Raw genomic sequence first — 20,050 nt, forward strand, 5'->3', positions numbered from 1 at the left:
CAAATTTACCACTCTGTACAATTGTGATGAGCGGAAAAGCATCTCAGAATGCACAACAAGTCGAACCTTGAGGCGGATAGGCTACAACAGCAGAAGACCACGTTAGGTTCCACTTCTGTCAGCCCAAAACAGAAAGATGAGGCTGCAGTGGGCACAGACTCACCAAAACTGGACTGTTGAAGACTGGAAACATGTAGAATGGTCTGATGAATCGCAATGTCTGCTGAGACATACGGTTGGTAGGGTCAGAATTTGATGCCAACTGCATGAATCCATGGATCCAACCTGCCTCAACAGTCCAGGCTGGTGGTGTAACAGTGTGGGGAATGTTTTCTTGGCACACTTTGGGCCTTAATATCAATCAATCATCGCATGAATGCCACAGCCTTGCCACAGCCATTTGAGTATTGTTGCTGACCATGAGCATCCCATTATGGCCACAATATACCCATATTCTAATGGGTACTTCCAGAATGATAATGGATCATGTCATCTCAACATCGAACAGAATCTCAATGGAATGTTTTCAACATCTTGTGGATCCACGCCACAAAGAATTGAGGCTGTTTTGAGAGCAAAGGGAGGCCTTATCAAGTATTACTGTCTGTTCTGGCTCCACGGTGGTGGAACGAACTCCTCATTGTGGTCAGAACTGTAGAATCTCTTCCCACCTTCAAGCGCAAACTGAAGACCCACCTCTTCAAGCAGCACCTCTCCCCGTCCCTCCCTACCTCCCTGTGAACCTTAATTGTTAATTAACTTTTTTGTGTATCGGTATTTTTAGTTTGGCTAGGTAAGCAGTGTTTGGCTAGTTAAGTTTGGTCACTTTTGCTTTGTTGTTTGTTTATTTGTTTACAAAATCTTTTCTTTTTTTTAAATAAAAAATAAATAAATACATTTCAAATATCGTTGTTGTACAGGTAGCAGTTGAAATTGTACTTCCCTCTAGGGCCTTTCAGCGCACTTATCCCTGGTTATGGGTGGCATTCAGCGCACTTATCCCTGGCACTTTGTTGTACGTCGCTCTGGATAAGAGCGTCTGCCAAATGCCATTAATGTAATGTAATGTAAGTATTCATTAATAAAATGCTCAGTGAGTGTATATATTTTTATTTCAATACATTTACACTCATGTTTCAATGCTTTTTATTTAGTAATCTATTTTGTTCATAAAACCATCAGTGTCAAAATAATTGGCACCCCTAACAATTCAACAAATCAAAAAAGTGAAATTGGCAATATGATTTTACTTTAATTTAGTTAATCCCAGTCTAAAGGAACTATATTGTGTCACTTCCTGTTTTACTAGAGTATAAAAATGAGATAACTTCCATGCAAAATCCCTTTGTCAACCATCAGCATGGGAACAGCCAAAGAACTGTCAATTTAGAAGGGACAGATGGTAATTGACACAAGTATGGTAATGGGTACAAAAATACAATTATGGTTAAACATGCTACTTGGCACTGTAAGGACATACTCATAAAAAGGAGCAAAACATATGGAATGGTTGCAAATTTGCTTATTAGGATGCAAGTGCATGTCATCCCACAGTAAGGAAGATGGTGAGGGAGGCCATAAGTAACCCAAGGATCGCTGTTTAAGAATTGCAGAGATTGGTTGGGGTCACCAAGTCTAAAAGAAAATCATAAAACAAACCCTTTGTAAGGGTGGCATGAAAACGCGTGCAGCACTGGAAAGGCCGCAAGGCCGAACAACGCAGGCTTGCACAGGCCAATCCCCAGCAACCAGCCACGGAGAACCGCAAACCAGACCCCCGGAGCCTACATGATAGGGGTGATCCGAGTACTTGTTTTAGACGAGTACCTGTAACGATTATTGATTTTTCCATTTGGGAGTGTTATACGAGTAATTGGATCATTATCCGTGATTGGAGGCTTGTCCTGCTTTATTTATTTTTTACATTGGCTGCAGTATGAATATGTAACATAAAATTAACCTCCCTGGTTCCTCCCCCTTAGATTACTAAAAAATGCCTGCTGCTATTTTCCTCACTTCTCCATGTCAAGAGACTGTTGTGTGAACTTGCTCCGATTGTAGATTAAGGATATAATAACTTTACTAGTATGTTTACTAGTAGGATGTGTTGCTTAAGAGTATAGTGCTTTAGGACAACGTGGGTGTGTGTTTAAAGGGAGTGTGGGATGGGAACGTGGATAGTGGTGCTGATACGAACTGGCAGCCAGCTCAGCAAAAAGTGTTCCTTGTAAAATTGTTAAGGCACGCGCACACATTGTTTTATATAGACAGTTTTGGTTTTGAATTAATGTTAAGATTAACCAGATACATATTTAATAGAGATTTACCTGCATAACAGAGTACAAAATTGTAGTAGTTTTGCTTCAGGTGAAAGTCTTGGTTCAATGTACTGTAAATCCCAATATAGTCCAGGGGACTGTTTAGACGACACCAATTCTGGGTTACTTCACGCCCAGTTCCGAGTACGAGTAGCCTACGGACACAGATCATTTAACTGGTTGAATGGATACAGATACAGATACGAATAATGCAGTACTCGCTCACTCCAACTACATGAGTGCCGGTGGTCCAGCAACAGAGCCTGAACAGTCCCATGAGGTAAGCGACCTGCGATAAGACAACGCTGTTTTGGAACTGAAAGAAGGGTGAGCACCTTCCCCTTTTTCAGACCATAACTGCTCCAGATTTTGCCCTGGAAACCAGAATGTATCTAACGAGGAAATCAAACAGAAGGACTCAAGGCATCAGCTCTGGGCATATAGCTAGCTTAAACTCACAACTGTAACTCCTGTGACTGAATGTACATAGCTGTTTTAATGCTCAATGTGTTGTATGGTTACTGTACACTCTGTTGACATTTTCTTTTGGTTGGCTCCAAGCCATCTGCCGCACTGCATTTAATATACATCACGCATAGACAGAATCTTGCATGTGGTCTATTTTAATTACTAACCAGTCATAACACGCCATTACTGATCTCAACCCTAAGGTTATCCTTCATCTGTTTGGCAAACTTCTACGTGCTGTAGTTTCTCACTAGATCCAGCTAGTTTCAAACCTCCCTCCATCGTAGCTTCTTTGTTCTCCTTGAACACGTGTCCATGGTACGCAGGCACGCCTGTATAACCGCACACATGCATAACATACAACCTACCTGCTAACACGCATATACATGCACACACACACACAGATATACATACGCATGCACACACACAGACACGCACTCACACACATATAATTTCTTGTACATCACTGTAGTGATTGTTCTTTGTCCTCTTCGGTACTTTCTGTATAATAAACTTTGTTATATTTCCTCATGTTGTTTGTATAAATATTACTCCTGTATTGAATGAAGTCAGCCTCTGCTAATTTAAAAAACTCCCAGAATGACTTCACCTTTGTAGCTGAATTTATATTAGTTTGGTATCAACTGAATGTGTAGTATTTTGATTTACTTTAAGATTAACTATAAATGCATAATTTTAATAATTAATTTAATTAATTGAAAGTGCCAATGTATAGTTATTATATAATATTTTATGAGAATTATATTTTACCTGACACCCCCATTTGTAGAAGGGTGGTATAACCATATATCCCAACATAATTGGTGCCATAAGTGATGAGTTTTGTGTTAAAACATTGTTACAAGACCATTGTAAATCCCTTCCTATCATTGAAAAAGGCTCACTGACATGTTGACTCACCCTCTGCCTGTGTTTATAGTCCTTAAATTTGGTTTTCAAAATATGCAGTTGATGGGCCGAAACATCATATAGCTGGACAATATTTCAAGCTCATTGGTACATTAGCATATTCACAGAGAAGGAGTGGGATAAACAGTGTTGTGGTTTGAGTGGTTTGTTGCTGCAATTCCTCTCTTGACCCTCTACGGATTGTACAACCTCAGCTGAGGAAGACCAGGCATGGTTGTCACATCCCCCTCCACAAGAGCCATGCGGGCAAGCAGTGCTTTGCCTGGGCAGTACCAAACCCCAATTTTGACTCTAGCTGGGTGCAGTCTCGAGCCATAGCGCGCGTCACTGCACACGCTGGAAACACTGAAGGGTGCTGTTTAGCGAGTTCATCTAACTCCCCAGAAGAAACTGGATCCGGTATAACCACCACAGGTTGAACGTTTTTCCAGACCTTACCACCAGCTAGATCATTGCCAAGAATGAATTTGAAATTGGACACTCAAAAGTACTCCCACCAGAGTGAGAACGAGGTGAGGAGAAATCACTCCCCCCGGGCCGAAAAGGGAAAGTTTTTCGCAGCTCAAAACACTGAGAACAGAGAGCAGAGTGATTGTTTTTATGGGTAAGAACATAATCATCAGCCAATACAGCGGCAGAGGCTGCAGTACTCGGGGCACATTCACTGATGTAAGTAGTCAGACTCAGAAATTTAATTTTTGAACTGCTCAAGAATGATCAACTGAGTGATTCAAATGTTAAAACGTCAGAAGATTTACACCATCTCTGCCTATAACTTTCAGGTACGAGCTCATAGACTTTTAACACCGCATCTTTCACCTCTTTATAAGATGAGATGTTACCATCTAATGTAGTTAATGCCTCTTGAGCCTTCCAAGTGAAGATGCACTGCAACAACAAGATTTGGTCAGTCTCCTCCCACTTTCTAGATTTAGCCACGCTTTCAAACAACTGAAAAAATGTTTCTCGATCCCTTTCATTGAATTTCGGAACTAATCACAAATTATGCGTTATGTTGCTCTTCTCTTGATCAGGCAATTCCAGTAAGACTTTCAGTGAGCATTGACCGTTCACTAGCAGGTAATGAGAACTGCCACTCACGAAATTGCCAAATCTCTGTTTCTCTCGTTCAAGGACCAACTTGTCTCCCTCTAACTGCACTCGTAATTTCTCTTTCTAATTCCAACTTCAATTGACATTCTTTCCTTTTTTCCTTTTCCAACTCCAACTCAGCCAATTTTATTTGTAATGCAGCATCCACGTCTGCCATCTTTCCCAACAATCCTTTGTCTACGGCAAGTTGACAACAATATTCGGAGTGCAGAGACACAACGTTTTCCTACCCACGACTCACCCTAAAATTCTGTGAGCAACAACAATTCAGACCTTTCCAATAAATGGAAACTAGTTACAGAAGGACGAAGCAAACCTTTTAACCCACAAGCTCGATAGCGACCAAAACAGGCCAGTGGATAGCCTGCCAGGAGCACCAGGATTAGGGCACCCAAGCAATGCTTCAACCGACCCCACGAAACAAAACAAACACGCTGCCGCTATCCTACTAGGGAATATTTTAAGCAAAGCACACAAAAAGCCAACATTTGTATATTGCGAGGTACACCACTTACCGTGAGCAGGCTGGTTGTGCAGGGGTTGATAACAATAGGAAGCCTTCCTATTGAACATAACCAAATGCTTTTCCTACAGGGCATAGAACACAAAGATCCTTTGTGGATATCACAAGCAGGAATGATCAGACAAATAGTTGTCTATCAAACCAATCCCACCGCTGCCACCATTTTTGTTATGACCGGCATTCAAGCAGTCAAGCAAAACATGGAGACCAGACCAGGAAAATAGATTTAAAGAGTTTTATTTTAAATAATTGTGTTTCTGTCTGAATGCGTGTCAGAGTGAATCAGTTTATCCAAAATCCAAAATCCAAAATAACAAAGGAAGACCAAGTCAACCAACAACCACCAACCACCAACCACCAACCAACAACCAACAACTACTATCAAAGCCTCAGCACAGAGTGAGAAAATCACTTCTCTGAGCATCTGGGTGAAGCCATTTATCAGGGTTCTCTCAGGCGCAAACACCCAGGAAAATTGGTGACTCAACTAATTATCCAATCAACGATTAGACCATTACAGGGGAAAGGAGGGATAGCACGCATAGCACACAGCACTGCCACCTGCTGGACGACAGCTACAACCTCAGCTGAGGAAGACCAGGCATGGTCATCACAGCTGCCATGCAAGGCACCAACCAGCTCGTCAGGAGCATTTGGGAGTTAGGTGTCTTGCTCAGGGACACTTCGACACAGCCCGGGCGGGGGATCAAACCAGCAACCCTCCGACTGCCAGACGTCTGCTCTTACTGCCTGAGCCATGTTGCCCCATGGTACTTAGGTACCATGAAGTAAGATATGTCTGCGGAGAACTCTGCCTCTGTGGAAGCTGTGAGCGTGCACACTCCACGCTACACTATTGAAGGTTTTTGTTACTTCTGGCACTCTGGTGTTACAGTATTGGTTTGCTGTAGCTAGAAGTCATGCGGTTGTGGTGCTGTAAATACAAAGTTTCCTGGAGAATGCTGATGTAATGAGTGATAGATTTGGGGTGGGATTTGTACCCCGTTGTCGTGGTAACCTGCTCCGAGCCTAAGCAGCACACAGTGCTTAGGGGAGAACTAGCCAAGCTAACCCTGTTACTCCCCCCCCTCTTTTGGCTTCCCCTCCATTTCAAACTCTGCAGCAACCTCTACGACCCACCAATCCGTCTCACACCAATGTAATTGAATTTATACAAACTGAATTTGTAAGAACTGAATTTGGAGCAAGGTGGCACGGATGGTGCAGTGGGTAGAACTGCCGCCTCACAGCAAGGAGGTCCTGGGTCCGAATCCCGTTCAGCCGGGGCCTCTCTGTGTGGAGTTTGCATGTTTTCCCCGTGTCTGCGTGGGTTTCCGCTGGGTACTCCGGTTTCCTCCCACAGTCCAAAGACATGCAGGTTAGGCTGATTGGAGAGTCTAAATTGCCCATAGGAGTGTGTGAGTGAGTGAATGGTGTGTGTGCCCTGCGATGGACTGGCGACCTGTCCAGGGTGTATTCCTGCCTTTTGCCCAATGTATGCTGGGATAGGCTCCAGCCCCCCTGCTACCCTGTTCAGGATAAGCAGGTTCGGATAATGAATGAATTTAAAGCATTGGAAAAATTGAACTTTTTAAAGATTTGAATTATTGGGAGCTACATTTTTGAGATGTGAACACAAAACAAAAAAATCCCAATGATTAAATTCAAGTTGAACTGAATTCACAGTTTAAAGTGACTGTAAAAGTAAATTTGCGAATGGCTGGAAACAACATTGAATGGCATTATTATTGTATGTATTGAGCATCAGCAAAATTTTAGAAATCAAATACATTGCAATACTAATCATTTTGCTATTTCAGTGAGCAAGTGGAGTTTTCATCTTGTTGTTTTTCAGCTCTTTATCCTTTTAAAAGCTCTTCCAATCTTATGCCTCTCACAGTTTCCCTCGAAACTGTGAATTGACAATTTACTTGTGGGTAAGTGGGAGGAGTTGAGCAGGATGTACGTCAGTTCAGACCACGTCCATAAAAACCTGACATACAGAATGGTGGATGTGCAGTCGAGACATCGTGCTGTGATAATTTCAAAATTTTCCAGCCACTTTACAGTCACTTTAAACATATATTAATTTCACAGTTATATTAAAGTCAAATCTTTTCTTCTTCCATACACTGTCCAAATACTTACGGACTGCACTTCTAAAACAAAATACAAAGGTGATTTAATTTAATTTCTTTTTCTTATTATTATCATTATTATTTATTTATTTATTTTTAATTATTATTCTTAAAAAAGCAATAGGCTATGTCTGATTTAAAACCAAAATATAGCCTTGAACCTCAACTCAGCTTTTAACATAGGAGAAAAAAGTGGAAGTGCAATCCAATTTAGAGAGTAAGCTGACATAGCTTTGGCCCATGACCTATGAACTTATATCCAAGATCCCAGGTGCTACCCATGAGTCCATAACACAGCCAAGTATTTGACATTCTTTGGATATCAAATTTAATCAAAGAAAGTCTGCACAAAACAGACATATGGATGGATTAATAGTACAGTTTCAGAGGATAAGACAATTATTCTATATAATTTATAAAAAGATAATCTTCCCAAATCCAGTCCTCATTTTAAGTTAGAAGGCTAAAGGTCAATTCTAAAGGATTCTGAATCTCCCTTACTGTCTAATTTTCTAATATTTACTGCTAATTAAGGTATAGGCTAAATAACCTACTCTATATAGGAAATAGCTTTAGCATATCGGTTCTTTCAAAAGTACAACCTGGCGTAGGTCCTCAAATTCCACAGCAATTCGCGGAAGCCGGTCTTGATTTAAAATGTTTTAGGTTTATGGTTTTATGGTCCAAAATATAAAAATACATAACATACAATATGCGAATTCTGGTGGAGGTGGTTATATACCTTCGGTGCAGAACCCTGATTCGCAAACAGTACGCGTTTGTGGGGCGCTGGAGAGCTAAATGACTGCGGAGGTCTCTCAGGCCACAGGCGGCGTATTGACTGATCCCACCAACAGGGGCTTCTATGTAAACTGAGGCTAAACAAATACAGATGAGTGAGTCTCCGAGCACATTCACAAAAATGCTGCCAGTGCTGCAAAGACCACAGATGACAGCACGAATCGCCAGGAGCAGCACGCGCGGACACACGCTACAGACAACGTCAGGCTATAATTTTAGTAGGTAGCCTAGATAGCAAGACAGTTAAATTAACTAATCTCGAGTAGCTAAACTAACACGTTTTACGGACAATTTACAGCGTTTTATATAATATAATCAGATCACCAGAAGCACATCTCGCTTTTAAATAACCAGTAATCCAGTCATAATAATATTCTGCAGGGTTAGGCGTGTTAAAATGAAGAACACTCAACAGGGCAACTGGAAAACGATTTACGGCAAGCAGATGACAGGGATCAAAAAGTTTAAACGAAAAGGGAGAGATCCAGTAAAACATGTCAACGCATTTGAAAGCTTAACGCATGAACCTGAAATGAATGAGGATTCGAACAGAAGTCTCTTGGTAGAGACGAGCAGAAGCAAGAGTTTGGAGAGACTGCATGATCGGGACACTGATGCGGACCACAAAGCGCCCCCAAGAAGAAACTCTAATACAGCTATCGATATGAGTGTTAGTTCTTTATCTTCCGTGGCTGGGCGCCTAGCTTCATCTCAATCCCAGCCGTCGTCTCCAGCTTCAGCTAAGGACACCTTCAGAAACGCATCCCCGCAGGTCACCAGCTTTGACCATCAGCAGCCGTTTGCGCCAGATCGCTCTTTCCAATCGCGGATTGTATTGTGCCAACGTTTATCTGAGAGATCTTTCTCGTCAGTCCCACAGGCGTCTTACATGAATAATAGCGACGAGGCATCGCCAAGGAAACGGCTGGGAGAAACGTCTGCCGTCGTCACTGAGATCAAAGCCATTCAGCAGACACGGAGGCTGCTGGCTAACGCTCGAGAGAGGACCCGTGTGCATACCATCAGTGCCGCCTTTGAGGCGCTAAGAAAGCAGGTATTTCCACGGAACAGAGGCCACTAACCCTATGAGAGAATGATCATACTCTACCACATATAGCTAATTCTCTATTAAAAGTATGTTTCAGGCTAATTTTTCATGTCAAGTGTAAAATATGTAGGCATACACAATCCTTAAAGCTACTTTGCTGTAGAAATGCACATGAGCATTGCTTTTGAAAATACATTTATTCAAGGATGTATTCTTTCTGCATAATTTTAATTATTTGTTCAATTTATCACAAATTTCTGAATTAAACCACTGGCAAAAATATTGTGGTCTAACAATGTGCATGTAACATGAAATTGACAAACGTGCACATTATTAACAGTAGACCAGATTAGTAAATTCAGCACTGTCATAAATTTGAAGATGGTGCCTGCATTCCTTTACATTTCAGAAAATCTGGAAATTTGGTCAAAAATGCATTTTATGTGTAGTATGACATATTTCCAACCGGTGCTCTTAAACAAGCCTTAAAATAATTTTATTCCTAATTCTGCCATTAAGTGAACAAATTACACCATGAAGAATTTGTGAAAATTTGTCTTTGAAAAAAAAAAACATCTTTAGGTTATGCATTTGTTCCAGCGGCTGCATATCCCTCACAATGCACAATATCTATGACATAAGATAAACATAAATATGGAAAGTGTAAACTGTAGCTTCCACTAAAAAACAAACAGAAATGCCTCTGCTGTGCTTGCAATCATCATACACATATAATATATTAATGTTTTTTTGTATATCTCATAAGATTTAGTGATAATTTAAATCATTATACAAGCATCTACAAAATATAAACTAATGATACTCTCAGGCTGCTCTGATTGGTTAATTCCTCATTACATTGCCAGTAATGTATCAGTGAAGGTATTTTCTGCTTTAGTGTCTACATGGCAGTCTTTGAAAAGAGGATCATGTCAAGGTTTCTTCATTATAATCCCCCCATACACACAAACACACCCCCAAGACCTCACCCAACCCCAAATATAATTAATACCCACCCATTTTCTGCGCTACGAGACAAATATAAACATGAATGCAGATAATAAGAGCAAACAAGTAAGATGCATTTTGGATGGCATGTGTAGTCATGGGCGTGAAAGCAATTGTCGCTGGCAATGACCACATTTTAAATGCTTACAAAGAAAATGGTGCATTGTGAAACATGTAAGCAAATTAAATGATTTGTGGTCAGTTTGCACCATACAAATATTATTTAAGATGACTACTATTTAGATTCATTGTTAGACATAATTTTAATTGTTGTGATAATTGGTCTATTAATCTTGGGAGTCAACAGGCATTTAAAAGGAGATTACAGCCCATTGCAGACTGAAACAACCCTGTCCAGTATATTTACTGTCATATTTCCTCTGCAATCTTTTCATATTTTTGAGATTCTTCCCCACAGATGTTTGAGTTGCTATGCCAGCAGTTTCTGAATATAATCTCCCAATATATTTCCTGTGCAGCTGCAGTAGTCTTCCTGGGTTTGTTGCTCAGTGTGTTCGTAGTTAGCTATGTCACAAGGGAGTTGGTGATTGTTCAGTGCTTTTTTAGTTTCTCTGCCTTGTTATACCTTGTCAGTACATTTATTCTATTCTGCTATACATTTCCTCATTTTAATGTGTATAATCTGTGTAATATTCATATTTTTTAATAGTATTATTTTTCTTGTGTTGTCTGTGTTGGATGAATACACACAGCAGCGTGCCTCCTTGCTGTTTGCACTGTAATACAGATACTGGCCTATTTCTACTGCTCTTCATTTATGCTGATCATTTTCCCACTTTGAAGGCCTTGATGCAAAATGGTACAAAAACAGGTCACAAATGAGTCTTTAGAAACATACAGTACCTTCACAGAAGCGATACACATATACAGACACACCACTGGTCTCTTTTTATTCACTGTGGAAAGAAGTCTGCTCTTATTTTTTACTGGAGGGGAGGGGGGTGTTAGACAAGCCTTGATTTACTACCCTCAAACTGGGAGCTGCTGCCCTAGCCATCATGCACAAACCTGATGAGCTGTGTCCTCTCTAGGTGCCCTGCTACTCCTATGGTCAGAAGCTCTCCAAGCTGGCCATCCTGAGAATTGCCTGCAACTACATCCTCTCACTGGCCCAGCTGGCAGAGCTTGACTACAGCCCTGACCACAGCAATGTTAGTTTCGCAGAGTGTGTGGAGCAGTGCACGAGAACACTGCAGGCTGAGGGCCGGTCCAAGAAGAGGAAGGTAATAATAACCTTTAATAATGATAATAATCTTTACTTATATAGCCCCTATCAAAACTAAGTTACAAAGTGCTTCCTGTAACAAATTCAAAATAATTAGATTAGATTCAATTTATTGTCACTGCTTTCTAAGGTAATGAAATGCATTTAACCCATCCTAGTTATCAAGGAGCAGTGGGCAGCCATAGTACAGTGCCCGAGGACCAACTCCAGTTCTGAGGCCAGTGCCCTGGTCAAGGGCAATTTAGACTCTCCAATTAACCTAACCGGCGGCACGGATGGTGTAGTGGGTAGCACTGCCGCCTCACAGCAAGGAGGTCCTGGGTTTGAATCCTGGTCACGTGGGTTTCCTCTGGGTACTCCGGTTTCCTCCCACATGTTTGGAGAGTCTAAATTGCCCATAGATGTGAGTGTGTAAGTGAATGGTGTGTGTGCCCTGTGATGGACTGGCAACCTGCCCAGGGTGTATTCCTGCCTTTCATCCAATATATGCTGGGATAGGCTCCAGCCCCCTGCCACCCTATTCAGGATAAGCGGGTTAGGATAATGAGTGAATTAACCTAACCTGCATGTATTTGCGTACCTAACATGCATAAAGTATTGAGATAATTATATGATTTTTCATTATTTCTTGAATGAACATAAAAGGGGTACCATACCTGGGTAAGGTTTCTATCTGTATATTATTATCAAGCCTTTGGGTGCATGTTTATAGACTATATCCAATCAAATGTGGCGGTTTGTGTGTAGGTTATATCCAGTCTCTGGATACCTTTGTGTACTGGGGTAGGAAAAGGCTAGCATTGCTGGGCTGAATGGCCTGTTCTCGCCATTACCTTATGTTATGTTAGTGTGTTTGCAGTGAAGCAATATATATTTCAGATGGAGGTTCCATATGGTTCCTGGAAATATTGTGATGTCCTCTCTCTGGACATATATAATTTTTAAGGGAACACAGTAAAGACATATTTAAAAAAGAAATGTTTTTTATAATACCACAATACACAAATGTATGAATAAACTGCTTACCTAGCCAAACAAAAATAGCAAAGGTATCATCCTAATGACACAAGTAAATAACACAGGTAAAGACAGCAATTAAGGTTTACAGGGGGTAGGGATGGACGGGGAGAGGTGCAGCTTGAAGAGGTGCGTCTTCAGCGCTTGAAGGCGGCAAGAGATTCTGCTCCACGGGGAGTTCGTTCCACCACCGTGGAGCCAGAACAGACAGTAGCCATGAGAGGGAGGTGGAAGTGCAGAGAGGGGGAGGCCCCAGGCGTCCTGTGGTGGCCGAACAGAGAGGTCTGGAAGGCGTGTAGGGTCTGATGATCTTTTAGAAGTAAGCTGGGGTTGACCCCTTAATTACTTGAAGGCTAGCACCAATGTTTTGAGCCATGACAGGCAGCCAGTGGAGGGAACTAAGCAGGGGGGTGACATGAGAGTGTTTGGGAAGGTTGAAGACCAGACGAGCTGCTGCATTCTGGATGAGTTGGAGGGGTCTGATGGCGGATGCTGCGAGGCCAGCCAGAAGAGAGTTACAGTAGTTCAGGTGGGACAAAACCATCACTTGGACCAGGAGCTGGGTCGAATAGGGGGTGAGAAAGGGGCAGACTCTGGATGTTGTTGATGTGGTCACCGTTGCAATGTTCTTGGAGAGGGACAGCCTGTTGTCCATCACCACGCCAAGGTTCCTTGCATAGGGTGATGGTGTCAGTGAGGTATCTCCTAAGGAAATGGAGAGATCCAGATGGGGAGAGATAAGAGCAGGAATGAAGATCGTTTCATTCTTGCCTGGGTTGAGCTTTAGATGATGGTCCATCCAGTCCTGGATGTCACTCAGGCAAGCAGAGATGCGGGCTGAAACCTCTATGTCAGATGCTGGGAATGAGAAGAAGATTTGGTTATCATCAGCATAGTAGTGGTAGGATAGACTATGAGCAGTGATAACAAGGCCAAGGGATCTAGTGTGAAGAGAGAAAAGAATTGAGCCCTGGGAAACTCCTGTGGCAAGGGGCCGAGGTGTTGATACTGTACCAGCCCAGGCAACCTGGAAGGAGCGACCAGAGAGGTAGGACTCAATCCAGTTCAGGGCTGAGCAGCAGATCCCCGTTGCTGACAGGGAGGACAGGAGGATGGAGTGATCCACAGTGTCGAAGGCAGCAGAGAGATCTAGAAGAATCAGGACAGAGGAGAGGGAGGCTGCTCATGCGGCATGGAATGATTCACTTACGGAGAGGAGTGCGGTCTCTGTCGAGTGGCCAGGTCTGAAGCCAGACTGATGGTTGTCTAGCAGGATGTTCTCAGAGAAGAAGAAAGTTGATTAGAAGCGGCTCATTCGATTGTTTTAGATAGAAAAGGAAGGAAAGATACCGGGCGGTAGTTCTGGATGATAGAGGGGTCCAGGGTAAGCTTTTTCAGCAGCAGGACGATGTGGGCCTTCTTGGAGGATGATGGAAAACAGCCAGAAGACAGGGAGGAGATTTTACCCACTTCCTGTCAGCTGCGCGAAGGCTGGCCCTGGAGATACCAGCCCCTTTGTAATTACTGAGCTCACCAGTCCTCTCTTCCTTCTTAATGATGCAAAAGCTGAGAAGCCAACTGTCCAATTTCTTTTGGTCACCTAAAATGGGGGGACTCTGTATAAAAAGAGATTACACAATATGGATGTGAATACCCTCAAATTAAAGGTGACACTGTGTACCTTAATCTCATATTAATTCTTGAATTGAATTAAAATCCAATGTGCTGGATTACAGAGCTAAAAGAACCGAAATTGTACCACTGTCCAAATACTTACTGACTGCACTGTATCTCATATTCTGTGTGTGTGTGTGTGTGTGTGTGTGTGTGTGTGTGTGAAAGAGAGAGAGAAGTGCTGTGCTGTGTGAACAGTAGGGAAAGGTTGGACAGTCGTGGTCAGCTGCAGTTCAGTCTGACAGGAGGCGGCAGCCATCCCCTGTGAAAGGCCCTCACGGGGTGAGGAATTTGCTCACTCCAATTAGTCATGGCATTCTTTTACGTTGTTAATAAGGAGCCCATTAAGAGGAATCAACATCAAGAGGCATCTGAGAGGAAACGGGATGTTCAGCCAGCTTTCCTCCAGAAGGGAGAAACAGTGGCCGGTGAATAAAGGACTGATTGATGCCTTCTTGTGCACTTTTATGACAATGGGAGTCATGCAAACTGGAGCTGAACTTCCCTCTGCGTTCTCTTGGATCCAGATGTCAGGGCTTGCCATAAATCAGCAGTAATTTTAATGCATAAATAAGACCCAGGCAAGGAGATCGTTCATTTCCACATTAACACTTTAACTAGTGTCCACGAGCATGCTGTCCGCATTCCGTTTTCTCTTGTACGTCTGGTTGAGGCTGAGGAGTGTGGGGACTTTGGGAAGATGCGTTCTGAACTTTCTGCAAACTGACCCTTCCAGGAAAAGGATGGCAATAATCATCCACTGACACACACTGGCAGTGTTCAACGTGGAAGCTGATGACGCAACACTCAACACAGCTATCTAAAAAGGCTTTGAAAATAGGATATTCCAATATTCACAAAACTTGTGAAATCTCAGAATTTCAATAAGTAATGTTAAGGTAAAATGATAATTCTGATTTAGTAATTATTTATGATTTAATGATTTAACGAATTCTGTCATTTTATTTTCATCAAAATTTGTATCTTAATGCAAATATTTTGATTACAGATGATTTAAGATATTCAACACAAAGTGTATCACTGTTTGTAGAAAAGATTATATTGCACAACATCACTGCACTATGAATATGAATGGATTTATACAGTTTATACATAGTTGGTTGATTTTAATATTTTAGCCTGTGAAGCCACAGGCTCTACTGAATAGTACATCTGTTGTAGACTCTGACTTAATTAATAAATATTTAATGATGGAACACCTGTTCTACATCACAATAGTTAATGTCCCTGAAATCACATCGTCTAATCCTGTTTGAACCATAGGTATGTATAATATTGGAAGCCACATGAATTGCAGTGTAATTTCTGTGACCTATTCGTCCAGCAAAATGTCTTTGAGTTAAATTTTTCCCAGTGAAACCAAATGTTTCCTGAGCTTATCAGTCAGTGAGAGTCAATGTTTGCATTCATCAAGCAACTTGCCAGCAGATATTCTCCTGTTTGCTACATGCTGCAATTGGACAAACAGTTTATTTTAGTAAAAAATAGAAAATAAAAAAACACTGTTTACAGTAAGTGCAGAGGAAATAGACAAATTTAGCGCTAACATGACACTTTGGTAAAATAGAATCAACATAAAAAGTACAGTCATACAGTTTGTTTTTAAAGGCTAAACCATAGTATTGAGCATGTCTGCATGTGTACACATTTTTCTAGCCCCTCACAGTGTGGTTGCCTTCCATGAGCTAATGTGTTTCCCTAGCAGAGGCTCATTCAGTAGGAAACTAGCTGAGGCTTTTTTTTCCTGGCAGTCCCAGACACCAGATGTTCTTAGTGCTAGTTGGGAAGTCCTGCTGGCGCCACTGAGGGCAGAGGGCAGGGGGAAGGCACGCGAGCGGAGCCCACAGCTTTCTGTCTCCACAAGAATTGGCACATCCCCCAGGCCTGTGCTGGCACATTCCCCTGCTCTCCCTTGGCCATCTGTTCCAAAAAAACACTTTGAAATAAAAAACACTCGTCGTCAGTAGGGCCATGACACTGAGAGCAGCTGTTCCATGGCTGTTGGGGGGGGGGGGGCTTTGGATAGGAAGGGGGGGGGGGGGGACAGCCGCACAGGGAGGGAGGCAGTAGGGGGAGCAGGGGGCGGGGGTGGAAATGAAAAAATGCCTTTGTTAGAAAGAGCCTGCAAGTCTGAGAGAAAGCTTGCTGGGGAATCCAGTAGTATCCAGGCAGACTAAAAGCATTTAAAATAAGCTTCACAGCTTGATTAAACATTAACACTCCAGTCAGTCATTCGATCTCAGTCATGAAGTCCATCTGTGTAGGATCTACGATGATATGCCTGTTTTATAGTGGTGATTCATATGTGAAACTGCTCTTTCTATTTTATGCCTTTCAGTTATTTTGCTGGTTTTATTGGTACACTGCTATTAAAATACATAATAAAGCTATCATTATCACTACCTGCAAGCAGCACTACTTTATAGTGTTGCAAACATGACTGATGAGATTCTAGCTGTTTAGTAGAACATTACAAACATTGTCACTTAAAGGTCATTAAAGGTATTTTTATGAAAAGACTGTTGAGCATACATGATACAAAGTATTTCACTTAGTGTCACATTTATTTGTACTTAGTTCTCATAGTTCTCAGACGGCCTTGATCAAGTTTTTATGAAAAACGTAGTCAATTGCTTACAGTAATGTTACTTTTTAAAATTTAAAAATAAATATTTGGAAATCTCAAATGTGTTCTTTTATACTAACACACAAACAAATTTACATATATATAATAAAGTTCAGAGTGCCTAAGACTTCTGCGCAGTACTGTATGTCTGAAGTCGATAGCGGGATCCAAGCCAACATAACGACAACCACAGTCAGGCATGATATTGTTGGGATCAGTTTCAGAGCAATTTTTTTCTGCCTGAATGAGCAGTGGGACACTGACGGTCCACTGATGGTCCATCTGGATTTACAGGGCGTCATGTTGAAAGTGGCAGATGACGTAGCCCATAAGCAATTTACACAATGGATGCAGATGCTCACGTCATTATCGTTATAGCTATAGTTATAGGTTTGTACAGGGCTTCACAGTGGTCTCCAGATTTCAGCCACATTGCTCTCTGCATGTATAAGGTGGCACAAATTATAATACTATTATAATATAATATAATATAATACTAATTCTGAATGAAAATGGGTGGCTACTTGGGGTGGAGGATGGGGAAGCCTTTTTAAAATGTGTAATGTTTGAGACACTGTATAGTTCACCATTTCCTGAGCTCACTCTTTAGGTATGTATTTGAGCAGGTTATGAATTTGGTCAGCATAACACAAGGGGGAGCTGGTTATTTTTCCAAATAAGATCTTTAGTGAGATGTACTTGCTCCATTAGGTCCCCACTAGCCAAGAGATTTAGCTAAGGTTTTTAGAAACCAAGTGGTTTTTATTGTCGTTATCTTTCATATTTTGCAGTGGGTACATCCAAGATGAGAAGGGTTATTTTCTGTCAAGAGTGGAATCCAAAATCTGGTGGAGCATGAGCAGTTTTGTTTGTTTATACCACAGATATAAAGCACTCAAAACTGGATCAATATAGCACCAGAAATCAATTATATTGCGGATTTTGTAACCTCCGATTTTTTTTTTCTTCTCGGTTCAATATAAATGTTAAAATATGAAATAAAATAAAAATAAAATAAAAATCCTGGCAAAGCCTGCTCTCAGCTTTGACTTTTTGTGATTATTATTATCTTATTTCTGAGGCACAGCCCATTCCCATTGACTTAGGCACATATCCTCATGTGTGTTTTACACTGCTAGACTACACTGGCTTTCTATTTCTTGATTTCATGCAGGTCTCACGGACAGTAATTATCCATCATGCAGGTCTCAGGGACAGTAATTATCCGTCATGCAGGTTGTCATGCAGGTCTCAGGGACAGTAATTATCCGTCATGCAGGTCTCAGGGACAGTAATTATCTGTCATGCAGGTCTCATTTACAGTAATTATCCGTCATGCAGGTTGTCATGCAGGTCTCAGGGACAGTAATTATCCGTCATGCAGGTCTCAGGGACAGTAATTATCTGTCATGCAGGTCTCATGGACAGTAATTATCCGTCATGCAGGTTGTCATGCAGGTCTCAGGGACAGTAATTATCCATCATGCAGGTCTCAGGTACAGTAATTATCCATTTTTCAGGTCTCATGGACAGTAATTATCCGTCATGCAGGTCTCAGGTACAGTAATTATCCATCATGCAGGTCTCATGGACAGTAATTATCCGTCATGCAGGTCTCAGGTACAGTAATTATCCGTCATGCAGGTCTCATGGACAGTAATTATCTGTCATGCAGGTCTCAGGGACAGGAATTATCCGTCATGCAGGTTTCTGGGACAGTAATTATCTGTCATGCAGGTTTGTGGGACAATAATGATCTATCTCCAATACAGGAACACTTGCCTGTGACCAAAGGTGGTCCAAATTGGACTTTACCCTAGGTTTTAAACCTCTGTGCAGCTTTATATTGAGTCCCAATTTTGTGCAACATGCATACTGGGAAAAAACAATTGTATGCAGAAAAAGTGAATCATAAAAATGCAAGAAAGTTGAAATTTTCTTTTATTGAAGTATTTTACAACAATATTTCATATAACCCAAATATATTTAAGTGAGTAATCTGTTTTCAATTTTTTTTCATTTTGCAGGAATAGAATGAAGAATGGCCAGAAGATAAAATAATTGTAAATCCCTTCCCATCCAAAAGCTTCTTACAAGTGAAAAATCTTCACCTACTCGCTCAACACGTCCAAGACTGAGCCCAGTAGGGTCTGATCGACGGCAAGTTTTTTGTTTCCACCACAGTTGGCAAATATCTCTGCCAAGGGCTTTCTGCTCTGACAAACTGTTGTATGCAAAGGACATAGAGGCGTCTGAAAGTGGATACAATCTGGCAGTGCTATCACACAAAGAATCTACCGTTTCTATTAGCACTTCCATTTTTTTCTTCATAAATGTTTTTTTTCCCACTTACTTTCATGGATTTCATCATTGATAAAAATTCTTGTGATTCCACTGAAATCATTATGATTACAGCATCTTGACATGTGCTGGATAAGCTGATTCACCACTTCACAGACATTAACCAAGTGAGCCTAGTGCATCATTACACTCAATATATGCTGTACAGTATGCTTCAAAAGACGCACTGCAATATTTTCCCTTTTTTGAAGGAATCATTGATAAAATCCTGTAATATCAGCCACATAGACTCCTTTGTAAAATCTATGTATTTATTAGCTCTGGCTAAGACGATTGGTCATTGGTGTTAAGAGTAAATAAAAACATAGAATGATTGGTCTTGGTCCTGTTTGCGGCACAATCTACTTGTTGCAAAAGTTGTCATGATAATGTTTCTCAGGTAAAACTGAAATATACAGTACTGTGCAAAAGTCTTAGGCACCAGTATAACATTCTGTACAGATACGATTCTTTCAAAAATAATTCAATGAAAGGTCCTAAATAAGCATACTATACATTTTACATTACATTTTAGTAATTTGGCAGAATAGTTTAAAACTAAAATCAAATCAATATTTTTCTTGACCACCCTTCAGCGTTAAAACTGCATCACTTGTATGAGATACCCAATGCTGTCCTGCAGTTCTATAAGACAATCAGCAGGGAGGTTGTTCCAAGCATGTTGGAGAACTTGCCACAGTTCTTCTGCAGACTTTGGTTGGCTCCTTGCTTCTGATCTCAGACAGCATTGATCAAGTTTTTGTGTAAAAAGTAGTCAA

General features: G+C 41.3%; 1 protein-coding gene across 4 annotated transcripts in view; it reads left to right on the forward strand.

The window, feature by feature from the left end:
• The window catches only part of atoh8 (atonal bHLH transcription factor 8), a 34,019-nt gene extending 14,414 nt beyond the window's left edge, over positions 1 to 19,605 (forward strand). Inside the window, exons 1-4 of one of the 4 annotated variants that reach the window (XM_061252328.1) lie at positions 8,428 to 9,063; positions 9,172 to 9,345; positions 11,400 to 11,591; positions 18,959 to 19,605. In XM_061252328.1, coding sequence (XP_061108312.1) covers positions 8,689 to 9,063; positions 9,172 to 9,345; positions 11,400 to 11,591; positions 18,959 to 18,964 — 747 coding nt within the window. In that variant the 5' untranslated portion in view covers positions 8,428 to 8,688 and the 3' untranslated portion in view covers positions 18,965 to 19,605. Of the gene's footprint in view, positions 1 to 8,427; positions 9,346 to 11,399; positions 11,592 to 18,958 lie in introns of those variants that run through there. The other 3 variants (XM_061252329.1, XM_061252330.1, XM_061252327.1) reach the window with 3 other exon arrangements.
• The last annotated feature ends 445 nt before the right edge of the window (positions 19,606 to 20,050 follow it).

This window comes from Conger conger, chromosome 8 (assembly GCF_963514075.1).
Source record: "Conger conger chromosome 8, fConCon1.1, whole genome shotgun sequence".
Taxonomy (NCBI): Eukaryota; Metazoa; Chordata; class Actinopteri; order Anguilliformes; family Congridae; genus Conger; species Conger conger.